The sequence below is a fragment of the Lutjanus erythropterus genome, chromosome 5, assembly GCF_056507025.1.
Source record: "Lutjanus erythropterus isolate fLutEry1 chromosome 5, fLutEry1.hap2, whole genome shotgun sequence".
NCBI classification, from domain to species: Eukaryota; Metazoa; Chordata; class Actinopteri; order Lutjaniformes; family Lutjanidae; genus Lutjanus; species Lutjanus erythropterus.
In genome coordinates, this window is record NC_139321.1 from 31,028,407 (window position 1) to 31,046,250 (window position 17,844).

General features: G+C 37.4%; 1 protein-coding gene across 1 annotated transcript; it reads right to left on the bottom strand.

Annotated features, from left to right (window-relative positions):
* Positions 1-16,233, bottom strand: slc30a9 (solute carrier family 30 member 9). Its single transcript, XM_084719604.1, has 18 exons — positions 15,550-16,233; positions 15,219-15,416; positions 14,038-14,055; positions 13,899-13,946; positions 13,635-13,734; positions 13,288-13,380; positions 13,073-13,155; positions 11,630-11,688; positions 9,207-9,274; positions 7,967-8,125; positions 7,641-7,776; positions 6,318-6,357; positions 6,127-6,198; positions 4,798-4,905; positions 4,363-4,528; positions 3,033-3,162; positions 1,309-1,422; positions 1-1,144 (listed from the first exon to the last, which is right to left on the bottom strand). Exons 1-18 carry the CDS (start codon positions 15,656-15,658, stop codon positions 1,100-1,102), a joined length of 1,746 nt encoding a protein of 581 aa, XP_084575730.1. The 5' UTR covers positions 15,659-16,233; the 3' UTR covers positions 1-1,099.
* Between the last annotated feature and the right edge of the window lie 1,611 nt (positions 16,234-17,844).

The window sequence follows — 17,844 nt, forward strand, 5'->3', positions numbered from 1 at the left end:
TTTTTGAAAGTGCCTGCCGTTTTCCAAACAGTTTCTACGGACAGCTTCCCAGATGGTTTTGTGTAACAAACCATCTGGAGTGTCGGGTTAGTCAACAGCAGTACATTGCTTAGCTTCTGTGCTGGTACTCCTCTGCTTCTCCGAACTGGTGGCATGTCGACCACCATCTACTGTGGGTAATACACTGATTAACGTTAAATAACCTCATCCAACCCCACTTCAAATAACCTGAACTATCCCTTTAACTTGTCCAATAGCTTATAGCTCCAGGGGCTCATTAAATGCTACTGTATTTAAACATCAATTCACTCTTCAACTCTATTACACAAATCAAATGAAAAGTCTTAACAGTTTTTGATTTGCATATTTTTCTGCAACAGCAATAAAATCTACTTATCATAAATTCTGTCTTTGTCAGACCACCTTCAGTTCCTCAGTTTTTACATTAAAAGAAAAAAAAATCTAGTATTATCATCTAGCAGTTAAATAAGTCTCAGTTGAATATGTAGCTCTGAGATTTCCTTTGAACTAATGAAGGAAACTCTATCACATTAAAGTAAAGTACAAGTCTAGTGAATGATACTGGTCCTGTTTGTGTTTGTTTTTTTTTTAAGCAAGTCATGATGAAACCCAGTCAGAACACATTCAAGCAGGAATGTGACTTCAAGCCAACAACCATAAGACTTAACTGTCATAGTGTGTGTGTGTGTGTGTGTGTGTGTGTGTGTGTGTGTGTGTGCGTAAGAGAGAGAACTGTAACAGAGATTTTAATGTCTCTTGAAATTCAAGGAGACGAGTAAGTGTTGAGTCTTCAGTGGATCTCTGTAAGGTTGAATTCTCAGCACACCTAACTGGAGCTCAAGCAACACAAAGAAAAGCATGATAGTTGCTCAAACACTGTCCTCGTGTGTGGTTGTATGTGAACTACTCTACAGTAAGACTTGATGACTTGAAGCAGAGAGAGAGGTGGAGGTTTGTCTTGCGGTGGTCAGGATGGGAGGCAGAGTGTGGAGGCAGGCTTGGCCCTCCTTTCACCTTTTCATCTTGTAGGTTCTTCTTGTTACAGCAGGATGTTCCCTCAGCAGAGACCTGGTAGGTATTATAGAATCTCCAGGTCTACATGACGGACCTCTGGGTTACGTTGCTACGGATGAAGAAAATTCAGTAAATGCTTTGCCTTGTAGATAAATTACAATAAATGAAAAGCATCCCAAGTTTTTAACAATTTTTTAACTTTTTTTTTTAACAATCCCCAAGATTGGTGTACTGCAGCCGGAGCGATTTGGACAAATTTGATGTTTTTATTACCTTGAGTTCTTTCTCTAAGCGGTCCACCTCGGCCCCCAGAGTGTCAATGATGTTCTCCCCGTGTTTCAGCATGAAGTTTTCTAACTCCTCGGGGGTCTTCACCTGCTGAATGTCCTGCAGAGAGAAACAAGTGGTCATAAAACTTTGTTAGTAAAGATAAAGGGGAGGAATACCAATACAGCAAAGGCTAAAAATATCACTGATGACTTTTGCTGTTACAAATGATTTCTGTTGTTCGAGTTAAAACAACTCCAGGGTTCCTACAACTGTTCCAAAGTCAAATTCAAACTAATTTAAAGGTGCATTTTCACCTCACTGTGGTAAATTATATTTTTATATAAACTCAAAATAATTATTTCACTTCATCACATTAAATCAGATGTTACTGTGTTATAAACCAGGGGTTCCCAAACTTTCCATACCAAGGCCTCATTTGCTTTTGGCCAGGACCTCCCTTTTGTCTTTTTTGTTGCTATTTTTTTAAGTATATTTTTGGCCTTTCATTTTGACACTGACAGCTGAAGTGAGGTCAGGAAAGGGGGGAGAGAGAGGGAATGACATGCAGCAAAGGGCCAAAGGCTGGAATTGAACCCACGGCCACTGCAGAGGACTGACAGCCTCATGAGATAATGTATACTCCACCAACTGAGTTACTGAGGCACGCAGGGCCCGCCTTTGTCTTTAAAAACACTGACAATACTACAGGAAAAAAAAACATAATAAAAATCTAAATAAAAAAATAAAAATAAAAATAATGCAATAATGCAAATGCAGTTTCAAGCACTTTCACAAAAATCCAAGCACTTTTTAAACCTTGAAATTACACATTAAATTAAAACTCCAGGATTTCCAGCACCTGTACTAACCATATAGCTCAAACAACATAAATCATATTTGGGTTTATCCAGACTCTGGATATCAAGATTCGGTATAGTTATAAGACACTTAGGGCAGAGCTGTGTTGCAGACTGTGAGGTAAAGGTGTATAGGCAGCTCTGCAAAACAGCGTGATTTCAGTCTTACACCGTACGTCTTGCCTTGATTTTGACGACATCAAGCTTGCTCTGCCTGCACTCTCTAACACAGTGATAACACATCACTGAATGTTGGCTGCACTGGCTGCAAGCTCCAAATTCATTGACAAACACTGCATGTATGATTGACTTAATATGAGAAATCCTGAATTTCATATTTTAGAAAACCAAAAAGGGGCAGTTGTCTGGAAACACATTTTTTCTATACACACTTAACATTTTTCCATATGTATCCAGACCTGTAAATTACTCATATCAAATTCCAGACTTTTTGTAATGCATATGAACTGTGTGTCACTGTGTTAACTGTGGTGCACAGAGGGCTTTTATGTTAAAAAGTTTCCTTGTGTAATGTGCAGTACTGCCTCCAGCAATCAAGATGTACATAAAAAGTTATAGTCAGGAAAATGACAATATTTAGTTTTTTTTACTTATCATAATTGCAATGCATAAACAAGATCATTTTAAAAAAGTCTGTTAGTGACGGAAAAATCTGTTTTAAATGCATCTGTGATTTGGTGAATTGCTGCATGTATGCCTCCTTGGCAGTGATTTGTAAGCAACACGCACAGTCAGAACAATTCATAATGTATTTCAAATGCTCATAAATCAAATGTGTATCGTCTACCCCACATCACAACAATAAAAGTGGGGAAATTTAAAATTTAAAGTTGCAGATAAATAACTTACATTGAGGATTTGGTCAATGTCTTGTTTTTCCAGATAAGACCTTGTCACCACTCGACCATCAAAGTCAACTTCAGCCTTGAAGCGCACTTTACTCAGTCCCATATCAGTGGCCTTCACGTCATGGATGGCCCTGTGCACAGCAACATAAAACACATCAGGAAGACTTCAGGTTAGACAGGGAGAAAAACATCAATACTGGATACTACAGTAGATTTACATTACTACACAAAACATGTTTGTAATGTTGAAGACACCAGCGACACTCAGGAGATAATTTAAAAAGTCTTTATTAACTTAACTGGATCTTTTAGCAATTAAAAAAAAAATGCCTATGTGTTCATCACAGCAGGTACAAAATGCTCTGCTATGGGCTGTTTGTAATACAGGTTGGCAAGTAGTCACATGATCTGTATGGACCAGGAAATAGTCACACAACTGCAGCCAACAAGTAACTGTTCAGCAAAAGATGTTGGATGTTTTTCAATGAACCTGGATGCCTAAGACAACAAGCAAAAATAATTACACAAAACAATCACAAAGCCTTTTTAATCTGTTTACACCTGTTGCTGAGTTTTGACAATTCCGATTCAATTCCGATTCAAAGGACTATGATGCAATTATAAAACGGTTATTAATGCATCTCAATGCATCAATTTTTTTTACTTTTATACATGATTTATTTTTTCTCACCGCATGACTACTTGCTACTTTTAAAACAAGAAGTAGCCTAGTTTAAAGCACAAACAGAGCAGTGATACCTATGTTTATGTCAGTTATGTTTCTGCATCCACTTGGTGTGGCTGTAGGGAACGTACAGCTTGGTGTTAAAAACTGTTACAGGTGATCATAATGTCGAGAACTGGGTTTTAAATGTCAGATTATTGGCTTCTGTGCATCAATTCTAAATCTTTCAAGAGAGAATCTTGATGCATCTAAGAATAATCATAAATTATATAAAATAATCAAAAAAAGATAATAAAACCTTTTTACAGTGTTACCTCCTGAGTGCCTCAGATTTCTTCAACAAGTTCAAACTTTGGACCCCCAAAATGAAACGCATCAGAGGGACAATTTTTTCCCCACACCAGAGCAGCACTCCATTCTGATTGTTTGTGAACAGTGTGTTAGAATGAAATGTACAATAAAAGTGATTACAAGACCAAAATTTTTATTTTCTTTAAGAAAGGTTTGTTGCTCACTCTTGCATGTTCATGTTGTGACTGAAGCATTAGACTGGATTTCACACGTCTGACTACAGACCTGGTTCATGTTTCACAGCCTTAGAGGTGTGTGTGCGTATACACCATTGTGTGTCTGCTCGTTAGCTGACCTTACAGCTGGGTCGTTCTCCAGGAACTCTGTAAGCTTCTGCACACGTTCGGCCTGTATGGAGCGTCCCAGCAGGGCCTCTGTGTTAGTGTAGATGAGGAAGGCTGAGACGGTGCCCAGCAACGTGCCCACACCAAGAGAACCCAAGCTGTCATAGTGTGGGTTACCTGGACAACACAGGCGTACAGGTACAGAGGAAGAGAAATGGAAAGAGAAACTTCAGAAAACTGGGTCTCTGCCAGCACTGAAATTAGAGACCAAAGTACACAAACACCAGAGAAAGATTATCCTGACAGTAATTTAGCATAGCAATAAAAGAAGAATTAATCATTAATTGCATGGTTTAGATAGACAGATAATAGAATGAGGCAGAATGACTTGGCTGCAGATGTTGAATGGAAGCATATGAACAATGTCTCCATGTGTCGTTGTTTACCTGTGAGGGAGGTGAGCCCCATGCAGCCAGCAGCCAAGATGACTCCTAAAACTGCAGCAGCGTCCTCCAGCAGCACTACATTAGTGCTGGGGTCTCGACTCTGCATTACTGCACAACACAAAACAGAGAACCACGTTTAACACTTGAAGTCTGGACTCCTATGTGCTTTAAGGATGTCCTGTTGTCCCAGGAACAATAAGAGTGCCTTAGGCATAAAGATATTGTTTTCCGGGACAAGTGAGACGCGTCATTACAAATGAATTTATTGCATTTATTCATCATGGAATATATATATATATATATATATGTATATATACATATATATATATATATATATATATATATATATACATATATATACATATATATATATATATATATATATATATATATATATATATATATATATATATATATATATATATATATATATACATATATATATATATATGTATATATATATATATATGTATATATATATACACATATATAATCTTAATTGTTGTATGTAACAGTTGCATATTCATGTGGCCTTCAATACTAAGTGAGGGAAAGATGTAGAGCTCAAGAAAAGGCAACTGGACTTGTTTATATGTCTTCTTTCGCCTCTCATCCAGGAGGCTTCATCAGTTCTTGCCTGTCAGACTCTAAGACTAGTCTCTGAGACTGTAGCATGACTGTAGATGGACTTTAAACTACATTTATTATATGTACTGAAAAAAGTAGAGAGTAGAACTCAGGATGGATGCAAGAAAAAAAAAGTTAATTTCAAGCCTGGATTCACATTACACCAATTTGAGATTTATCCACATAACATCTGTATTTGTTGTCAGAAATATGTCTTTAGCAACTAAATGGGTATCTGAAATCCTACTTTTCTTCATAATAAGGTAAATAATTTTGTGCAGGCATCTGTGCAACACTTTAGTTTCAGGCACTGTGCAGTACTCTTGGTCTGCATGGATCTGGGTGTAATCCTTTATGTTAACTGTAGTTTGACTGCACATGTGAGTGGCCATGTCGCCAGTATTTTCTCGAATGTCCAAGTCAAATTTCTCCTAAGGTAGACAATAAAGGCTAATCTAATCTAAAAAATACACAAATCAGCTTGGCCTGCCTGACACTGTCTGTGTATAATGACAGCATATGTGGCTCCTCTCCCCTGCATCTTCAGGACTTTTTACCTGCAGTTTTATGTTGATAAGGGCAGTAAACTTCTATCTGATCACTATACATTCATTGTAATGTCAGGTGTAAATGGCATCCAATGCACTTATCACACAAAGAATTTTCATCAATCAATGATGTAAAGATTTCAGCGGTACAGACCATATTCATAAAAAGAAAGTCCGTTCTGGCGGGCGCTCTTCTTTATCTCATTGACAGCTACTAGTAATGTGGCTGAGAAACGAAAACAGAAAAATATGTTTCAGTACAAAATGAACAGTCTATGTCAAAATGTCATCAAAGATTCACAACTTTTTTCTTTTTTTTACCTTTTTAATAATTTTTTTACCTACCTCCTTCAGACACCAGAGAGCCTGCCAAAATACAGTACGCCTGCAGGACAGAAACGTGACATGAATAATCATTAATATCCTTATGAACACTGAATTACAGACGAGAGTCAACATGCACAGTTTGATGTTAATATTCCAGAATTCCAGCCATACAGAACAACTATCAGACATATAATTTAAATAGCCACATAATAGCAGAGGTGGAGGGCTATTTGTTCAAGTACTGAACACACACACTTGAATTTAGGCTACTTAACCACCTATGGTGACAAACTTACATACATTAGTCAACTATAACTGACCACACAATAAAACATTTGACTGATTTATGACTAGTTTTATCATGTTGAGAATATTACACAGCTGTCAGTCCATGAGCGTTCTCTCTCTATGCTGCGCCAGCCAGTATTCATCACACTTTTCTCATCAATTTAATGTCAGTGTGACAACTAAAAGAAGTGGAGCGTTGTTCTGGTGTTCTCTGGCAGCACTACACCTATAATGCCAAGTTCATTTCTTTGTCCATTCATCATCCAGATTCATACGAGATGTAAACATAAACAAAACAAACAAAAAAAAAAACAAAGAAAAATTACTTTGAAAGTACTGAGATTGCAATATGATCATTGGGACTAGGAATGATCTTATTTGTGTCACAATTTTCATTTTCACAGAAAAAAACACTAAAATCATGACGACGTTACATTTGTTTGGGTCTGTACCAAACAAACAAACATGTAGTTCTGTAGTTCATGACATCTCTGCAACACTACAGTATTTCAATATAATTCTGTTTTATCACACATTTTTCCTTTATCAAAAAGGTTCTGCAGTTTGATATAGCACTTGTTGTTTCAGTTTAATATTTCCAATTAATTGTGCAGCCCCAGTTAAATGTTAATTTTACATGCCAGAATGAAATCCCCCAACATGCCCCTCAGTACTGTGGATAGCGCCACTTAACCAGATATGGATATTATTGTCGTTTTGCAAGTCATTGTTTAATTCAGCTCCTGCAGCAAACTTCAGTACTGAACAGAAAATAATCACAAGTAATTAAAAATTATTAAATTAATTTTTTGGAAATTTTCCTTAACTGATAGTTGAAAATGCTAACAATTAATTAATCATTACATACAAAATGCTCTATTTTTTTTTCCCTTAATTTAAATGTTTTTCTCATTTCTTTCCTCATTTTTTTCTCATTTGAAGTTTAAGTTTCCAACAAATGCCTCCACCAGACAAAACAATGTCAAATGAGGCGCAAAAACTGTGAAACTGTGAAAAACTATCAATTATTTACGGGTTTACAGAGACACTCACCCATAACAAAGATTCGATAGGTTCTGGGTGCAGCAATCCCATAATGCCATGGTACCACGAGAGGCCTGCTCCCATCATAAAAATGCCCACGCCACTGATGAGGGAGGCGATGTAGCGCATGTTGGAGAAGCCATACCTGAAAAAGACACAGGGTCTTGATTTCAGCTGACAAAACGCACATCTAAACTCTGCACAAATGCAGCTTGCAAGGGATTAACTCTTTAACACTCTTTGGTGCCATAATGTCCCAGTTTTCCTTTGAGGACAGCTCACGTTCCTCTCATCAACTTCTTTCTTTAACCGTATGTGAAGGTGCAGTTGCTTACGGGTGTCCAGGGTCAGGGTTGCGGACAGACTGGCTGATCCCCAGGGCGAGCAGAGCCTGGTTGCAGGTGTCGGCCAGAGAGTGGATCGCCTCAGAGAACATGCTCGCCGATCCAGTGTAGACCCAAGCCAGGAGTTTGAAGAAGAAATTCAGTCCATTGCTGAGGAGAAACATCAAAAGTAGATCAGGGGTGTCAAACTCAATGTCATCCTGGGCCACATCAGCATTATAGCTGCCCCCAAACAGCCAGTAAATAAAAGACTATGTAACTGTATTTACTAAAATGGTATTGGTAATGGTATTTGCACGCCATCTACTGTATAATGACATCAAGTGCCAGACGAAATTGGGATGTATTCTGGGATATGTAGTTTATGGATGCTGTATTTCTGGAACAATAGACCTGCATAGACTTGTATTGTGCAAATTACAGTCTTTGCATGCCCTTGAGGAGCCACATAAAATTAGGTATCAAGCCGGATTCGACCCTCGAGCCTTGAGTTTGACATGTGAATTAGATGAGGCACTAAGGCAATGACAGTTTATCATCTAAAACAAAGTTTAACAATTTAAAGCAATTCTGTCTGAGGTGGTCTACGGTTTTATAAGTTAAAAATATAGATTGCTTGATGCCAATGTGGTTTTTAAGTGCAGACAAACAAATCTGGCTGGAGGTTTAAGTTACTTTTTCACTCAGCTGTTTTCTGTTTGAAAAGTATTTCAGCTTTTTTGTTTGGATGCTCCCGAATGACAGACTTTACACCCAGGCTGGACCTTTCCTGCACTGAGCACTTCACTAATTGAGTCCTGTGCGTCTTTGTGAAAACGCAGTGAAGGAAACGTTTTGCTGTTCATGTGACTGCACATGTCCTTTAACACAATCATCCTAATCCAATAGGACCTCATGTGAGACAGGGTCCCATGCATTTCCCAACACAAATGTTCACATATTTTAGAATATTCACTAGTGAGTGAAGTCAAAACTCTACAATGCATGGTATTTATTCAGATAAAAAGAACACAATTAATTGTAGGTCTGCTGTCTATTTAGAATTTTACAACAGGATTTATCTATTTCTGTTCAGTTTTCCCAAATGTTACACTTTCATACTTCTCTGACACACTGTATCTCATAACCCTGCTGAGAACAGACTCTCTAACTCAATACCTACTGCTGTGAAACAACTCAGTAAAGTCAGTGAGTGCAGAAAGACTTTGAAGTATTCACAGATAAAACTTACATGCAAATAGCGACCATGACCACTTTCCCTGGCCCTTGTAGGAAAGTTGTCCTCTTGCCTGATCGAGGCTTTATGAAACAAAGAAAAATTCATTTGAAAAGGTACACAGTATTTGGAATATGAATAGCCTGCAATGGTGCAATGTACAGTTATATTCACGGTAAATTAAAGTGGTTAAAGCGTCTGAAAAATTGGCTAAAAATAGTAAACAAAATGCATATATATCGAAGTTATGCCTCTTATTAAGTATCCAAAAGAACTTGAGTGAAATAAACTTTCAGGCCTATTGGTAAACATAGTTCAAAAAACAGCTCATTCTGCTGTTTAGACGACTTGTCATGACTGTGAGATATTTTATTCTATCAACTATTGCCATTTACATTATTATTGTTAAATTCCATCCTGAATTGTTTTTAATATTGTTACTGTGCTCTGGCAACACATGTAAATATCATGCCAATAAAGCCAACTGAAATTGAATTGACTGTGTAGGCCTGGCAGATCACATTTTGATTAACATCTCCCCAGAAGCACTGAGCAATGTACTGCTGTGGACGTGGGCGGCAGCAAAACAAATTTAAGCTAACAAGAAAAAAAAATCATTATCAGTTTAAAACTGTGCTTTATTTAGAATATTTTCAGTGATTTACTTTGATGTTAAACAGCCCTTTATGTCTGGTAACTGAAGCTGCCATCTATGCTCTCCTAAAAGCCACCAGAATTATTATTTGATAAAAACAGTAATTTTACCTCATAGAACACGAGAGTTACTAGATTACCACTGCCTCAATTAGTTTGTTTGTTTGTAGCATTGCGTTTTTTCTTTTGACAAGTTGGTGCCCGGTCTGAACTAGTGTTACTTACTGTGGATTGAGGCAGTGGTAGACGAGCAACTCTAGTGTTCTGCAATGCAATATTGCCGTTTTTGTCTGGAGCAATATAACAGCTTCACTTCACCATTGTTAAGTTGACTAAGATTCAAAGAGCAGAAAGAGGTTTTGGGACAACTGACCTGCACTTTTTTATGATGGGTTATGATAGGTTCGCAGAATTAATTGTGGGATTTTTCGTAATAATTGTCCGAGCATAACCGTGTGCAATGTACTGGTTGCACAGCAGATATTTTGACTTGTCAGAGCAGGAAAAACACAGGCTTAATAATGCTAATTATGGCTCAGTTCCATTAGGTGTTCCAGTAACAGTGACAATGAGCCAGCATCCACAATAGAAGGACTTAACTTAAGTGGAATGCAGCTATCATTAATATGCCTGTAAGTTTTCCAGTATGACATGTCAAAATGTCTGCTGTGCAACCAGTCTGTTCAAACTCAACGTTAGGAAAAAATATTTCAAATTTGAATTAAAACTAATTTCTAATACTTTTGAGATGCCTACTAATATGTACATAGGACTCTAAATTACATGGTTAGAATGCTGTTGAGGATTTGGTTTTCCAGTGGCTTTAAAGGAGCAATAGCTGGAGACAGACTAGGTTGAAATCCTATTCAATGTACAATCTATGGTTGGAGCAAGTTGTTTCCTCCACCCACTCATCCCCAGACTCAAGGAAGCTCAGGCAGGATGCAGGAAAAATGAGCAAAATGAGCACAACATTTTAACCTGACTATAACAAGCGAAGGTGAGTCCTACACTGTACATTGATCAACTATTTATAACTGGCAATTGTCTGTCAAGTCCACTGCTCCGAAAATACACACTGCCTGTCTCACTGCCTGCCAGACTCCACTAACATTTTGCTTAGTTTAACTGTAACACACGTGCTCCTTCTAAAAGATTCGTACTAATTTCTTACAACTCACAAAACAGACCTACTTGGCAGACATTCTGTGTTAATTTGAACTCTAATTAACATGAAAGTGAAATTTCAAAGGAGGACATTGTGATTGTAGCGTTGTTGTCAGGGAAGCGAGTATTTCAACCTAACATCATTATATGTCGCTGATGACATATAATGGTCATTTTATGATTTATTAGTTAATATATTACAGATTTCTCCTTTAAACAAATGGCCTTCCACAGGTTAATAGACACAGAGTTGGGACTTTCCTGCCCTGCTTACTGTGTATAACAATAACTTATACTGTTAATGTTATCCGATCCAGCAGCATATAGAATATACCATGACATACCAGAGCAGTGTGCAACAGTACAGTCATTGAAATAACATCCGTACCCTACAGTAAAGAGGGGGGGGGCTGAATGACAGCACATAATGACACTGTCATATAGATGCAGTGAGCTCTGTAACAGGGACAGAGGTCAGGACAGGTACATCACTGGGTGTTATTAGGGCAAATTGGGCATGTTGACAGGAATGTCTGTGTGTCAATTACATTATCGACGACTCCTCTGGAGCACCAATCATATTATCTTCAAAATGGCAGCCAGAAAAAAGTGCTCACCTTTGTGTTTCCCCAAAAGTCTTTGTATTCCTTCAACAACTGCTGATTCCGAAAAATATCTGAAGGACAGCAAACGAGATACAAATAAAACAGTCAGTTGACAGTTCACAGACCAAAACAATAATTATAGCTGTTAAAAATCAGCTGCAAATGTTGACAAAATCTCTACGACTGTCAAAATCTGACTTGAGCTCAGGTTATAACATGCACAGAAAAGTCTGACATTTTGTGCAAAATGCTTATTTGCTTTCAGGCGGAGAATTCGATGAGCTGATCATTACCAATCTCATTTTTGAACATTAGATATAAAACCAGCAGACAGTTAGCAAAATGAATAGAAACAGGGGGACACAGCTAGTGTGAAGGTTAAAAAAAAAAAAAATCACCCTGCCAGCACCTCTAAAGCCACCTGATTAACATATTATATTTTACTTGTTTAATCTGTGCTAAAAACAAACCGTAAAAAAGACAATTCTTAGTCTTATGGAAGGGCATGTGTCAAAATATTTTCTGGCCATTACCAGTACCTGACTGGACTCTCCCCTGGTTGCCTAGCAACTGTTCAGAGCCGAGAAATAGTCCAACACATAACAAACTAGAATTACCTTCCTCGCAGGCGTATGCCTCCGAGTCAAGTCAAGTTGCAGTTTACACCCTTGTCCATCCAGACTCATGTGATGCATGTAGTGAAGACTTTGAAAATATGTTATTTAAAAAAAAGTCTTAAGTGTATTTTTTTTTTTTTTGGCAAAACAGAAGTCATCACTATACTGATGCATGATTCCAGCGAATAGTTTCCAGTGAGAAACATGTTGTCTTCACTTAGAGATTATTTTTACAGAGGAGTACAAAAGACTGATAGAGAGCTGAACAATATGATGTCACAGTGAAGTTGACCTTTGACCTTTTGATATAAAATGCCATCACTGTCAAATGTTGTCATATTTAGCATATGAGTTACAGCCAAAAATATGTGTGGCGAGGTCACCCTAACCTTGACCTTTAGCTACCAAAATTTAATAAGTTCAACCTTGAGTACAAGAGTACATTTGTACCAAGTCTGAAGAAACTCAACCAATCTTGAGATATCGCATTCATGACAATGGTACATAAAGCCTGAAAACATAATGCCTCCAGCCACAGCTGTTGCCAATGCAGAAACATGAAAAAGCAACATTTCTTAATTAGCGAACTTTAGAGGTGATCATAGATGTATTTTGTTAACAGTTGACAGTCAGACAAACGGTTCCCTGTTTCCAGTTTTTGTGCTAAGCAAACATGGTTCATATTTAGCTTCATATTTAATAAACAAATGTGACAGTGGTATCGATCTTCTCATCAAACTCTCTAACAGAAAGTGAAAAAATCCTTTATCCCAAAATGCTGAGTATTATTACATGTACACAAAGATTCACATCCAGCCAGATAAAAATATAAACCTACTCTCTTGGTACTCTCTCTCCACCTCCTTCCTGAGATTTCTCTCTCGGGCTAGAGCTTCATGGCTTCCCCATACATCTAATGCTCTAACAGTCACAGAGAGAAATAAATTAACCAACAAAACACATCAATTCAAACTGGTGGTTGGCACAATAATTTGTTAAGGGACTTATTCTGTTGTACTCTTAACATTTCTTTATGTATAAAGCAAAACTAACTTGGCCTCCACATCTGATCGCAAAAACACAGTGAAAGCCTCTGTGTCATCGTGGGGGCTGCGTCTTCTGATCTTTCGAAGCTGCTCCAGATCACTGTGAACACATGAGGGAGGATGGTGAGAAAAAGACTTGCGTTAAACAATGTTAGGCAGTCTAATATCTGCTAATCACAACAGCATGTTTACTTATTAACTGAAAGGAATTTGTGGTGTAGTCTGCCAGCATCTCAACAAGCACTGAACATGGTTACACTGAACAGACGGATAAATATTCAACACCAACAGTTTAATGTTGCAGTACATATTGAATAACAGCATAACAGAGTTAGTTTGGGGAACAGAAGTTACCTTGGTTTGAGACAGAACTCATTCATGGCTCTGACTGCAGTGATAAAGTTGTTCTGAGTGTACTTGGCTCCATATTCCCTTTTCTTCAGGACTGCCCGAACTTTGCATGGCAACAGCAGGAAATAAAGATACAGGATTTACATCACTCCATTCAGCCACCAAATCACTCCCACATTCTGAGGATACTAAATATATGAGGAAGATTGAGAATTGTTTTATCTAAAATCAGTTTTATGTGAAGCATGCACAAACGTTGATCATTACCCTTCACTTGAATTGTCTCTGCTTTAGTCAGTCCCTGAGGTGTTGACTCTATGAAAGCAAATAATAAAATTTAATCAGAGGAGTAATCAAAGGTGAAATTCTTCTAGAAGACTGCATTTCACTCAACATCTCAACTTACCAGAACTATTTCCTGGTGCTTCTGATGGCAGGGCATGTAATAAGACAAAAGGTTTAAAAGGGTGAGTAAATCAGTAAACACTGAAGTGATATTTTGGATTATTTGAAGTGGGGTTGTATTAATTACTGATCGATGCTCAGTGTATTACCAGAGTAGATGGTGGTCTGCACGCCCCCGTTTGGAGAAGCAAAAGCAATGTACCACTAGGGATGAGCAATATAACCCTAAAATATCATGCTGACAATATGCCAATACATATTTAAAAAATTGTTATAGAACATAAATGTTGTGAAGCTCTGCTCATAGGATTTTTGCCTCTCCTCATACTCAGCTGGGTACTTCAGTTTGAGAAAGTAAAATTAGTTTGTTATTATTACTTCCTCCTTTTTTTGTTAGTCTTCTTGCATGTCTTCTCATCTGATCTTTTGTAACCAAACCACTTTTACACAACTTAAGTTGGAGACTTTCCATTATCACAATATATCGATATAATTTTTTTAACATGAAAAAATTAGAATGATATATCTTAAACTACACGATATGGCACCCCTATGTACTGATGTGGACCGGGTCAGCCACAAACTGTACTTTAACCACCTCAAAAAACAGAAGCAATTTCAGCGTAAGTGCATTCAATATTTAGAATATTCTCCCTGCTTTAACTTGTCATCAGACAGACTTCTCTGATGGAAAACCACTGTTATATGAGCCAAAGCCACACAATGCTACAAACAAACTAGCAGATCAAGACAGTGGTAAACAACTGTTTGGGCCAGAGGTTTGGTTGAGTAACAAAGAGTGATATTTGGCTTACATAATGGCAGTTTCCCATTGGATAAGGCTGTCTGATGGAAAGTTAAAGTAGAAAAAGTATTCTAAATACAATGTTAACTTAAACAGACATTGTATTTTAGAGTGTTGACCCTGACCACAACACCTCACTGCTTAACTTCCGTGCCGGTACTCCTCTCTGCTTTTCCAAACTGGAACCACACTGACCGCCATCTACTGTGGGTAATACTTTGCCTATGGATAAGTATCTTATATAACCTCTCTTCAAATAATCCACACTACCCCTTTAATGTACAATACAATGCCACACGAAATGCCAAGAACAGACAGTCGTCAAACATGTCAACAACTAGCAACGTGCAGTAAGCAGGAACATTAAAGTTTGTCACCTGATGCAGCTGTGGTGGCTTTCGCAGCAGCAGACAAGACCTTCTCTGCTGATGGAGCGTCACCTGATGTTGATTTTGGAGGACCATCTTTGCTGTTTCCAGAGGTAGAGTAATACTGCACCTTGCCCAGCCTTAGAGAGGCAACACGGCAGTCTGGAAGGCTGAACCACAAGCTATGTATGCCTCCATTCTGCCACCCTGTGCAAAACAATGTGTGATAATCGTTTGTTTCTCCTGTTCTACTGAAGAGTAACGATCACTACGGCTCAACATAAAGAAATGTAAAGCTATAGCTGTAGCTTACGCCCAACAGAACCCGGACACTGCTCACCGTAGCACAGCTGGGGGAACCTCGGGGACCGTTGAGACAGCGGCGCCCTGTGCTGCAGGGACACCCTGCAGAAGACATGCCATGGTCTGTGAACCAGGCTGGGGAACATCCTCCTCGCTGTAGCGGGGCTCGGTACTGAAGTGCAGGAACTTGCTATGTGGAGTCACAGACAGCCCGACAGGTCACTGTTATGTTTTATTTTGTCAATCTAACCCAATTCAGACAGACTGACGCCAAGACACCGCCTCTCAGGACTATTTCATCCAGCAGTAATGTTAGCCTGGCTACAAACAAACTCACATCTTTAACACAGCTGACAGTGGTGTCTAGCTGAAATGGCTGTCATTGATAATCACTTAGCTGTGAACTAATGCCTTTGCCGGCCGGCTAACGCTGTAACGCTGCTACTAACTTGGCTAACCTAGCAGTTAGCTAGCTGGCTAGCAAGCTAGCAGCAAGCTAACATCGTTATCCACCGCCAATAACAAGTGCAGTGTAAAATTTTTAATTTACTAAATGTCAACTGCAACTGACTACTGAGTACAGATACGGTTATTCAGAAGAGCCAGTACCTTTCTATGGCGAAGTTTGTTCTGCATAATCTGTGTCCATTTTGAGAATCTATGACCAAACTAATTGTAGCGCCGCTGTGGACGTATGGTTACTGCTAACCTACAAACACACACACGTGACCGGTGACACATGAGTGACGCCACGGTCTTCTCGCGATATGGTAATAAGGTGTAATGTTATGGCCACTGGTATCGCGATATCCTAACTATTGTACAAACAAGGTCATCTTGTGCCACTGTTTGTATCAAACTATACCATATACAGTTAAGGGAAAGGTTTTTATAGGGTAAAATGACAAGAATATATAATCTAATTTAAAAAAAAAAATAAAAAAATCAATTAAATGAGTCTTACATTATAGACCTTACTGTAGTAAAAAAAAAAAGTACAGAAGTACTGTCAACACATTAATTGTCAAAAGTAATAATATTCATGATGCAGCGAAATGGCCCCTGTAAATGTCTATTACATAGTATGTCCAAAATATAACTGAATAATTAACATTCATTTATAACTTCTAAACAGCATTTTAAAGTTGTGTAATTGATTGACAGAGTACATTTTATTACTTTACAGCTCATTGTTTAAGTTAATATATAATAATGCATAATTTATTAAACAGTGTGTATATTTTGTCCAATTTTATAAAATCATAAACTGTGAAATATCGAGTACAAATTTGCTGTCAACAAATGTAGCTGAGTAAAAGATACAGTATTAAGAAAAATGATTAGAAAATCAAAGTAAAGCACAAGTACCTTAAAACTGTGCTTGCTCTGTAACGCAATACTTATTAGAGATACAACAATATATCAAATATTGTAATAATTTAATAATGTAATGTATCGCGATTAAAACAAATTTCTCAATACTGATGTGATGATATCTACTGTGATATAACATGGTTAATTATTTAATTTTATTAGGTTCATTTTATGGACAGCAACTGACTGCTGCATCGTTTTTGTTTTGTAATTGTATAAACATAATTCAACCATTCATTGCCAAAGACAATTCAGACCAATTTTTTGCACATGCTTAGATCATGGCTGGCTACTTTTATTTTATTATTTGTTTACATAAAAAAAAAAAAACATGTATATATATATATATATATATATATATATATATATATATATATATATATATATATGATTTTTATATTATTATTTTTATATTGTTTATTTTTTTATACAAACAAAATCCTGTACACATATTTTTTATTTAATAATTGTAAATAAATATATATTTTTTTGTTTTTTTAATGATGCAATCGATTTGTTTTTATGGTGGTATTATTGTACTATGAGTCTTTGGTATTGTTACAGTACTTTTTTCAGTAGGACTTGGCTAATTGATGCATTTAGCTACTTAGTCTCTAGTATATAAATTTCTATAAATTGAACCATCCAAGCAAGGTAATTATCCAGAATTTTTCCAATGATGAGGCAGTCTACTACTAAAAACAACATTCAGTTGAATTACTCTTGATCACGTTCACTCACCATAGAATGTGCCAGGACTTGTCTTAAATGCCACGTCATTATGACACATTTTTCTCTGGCAGAGAAGTATCTTTTGGCTATAAGCAGGCATACAGCTCCCTCTGTCTAAATATGAGGAGTACTTCATTCATTCATTGCCCAACCCATGTCAATTATAAACAAAGGGAAGGGAAGGGCATGGAGGAGTGCTAACATAACAGAATGAGGAGAAATGACT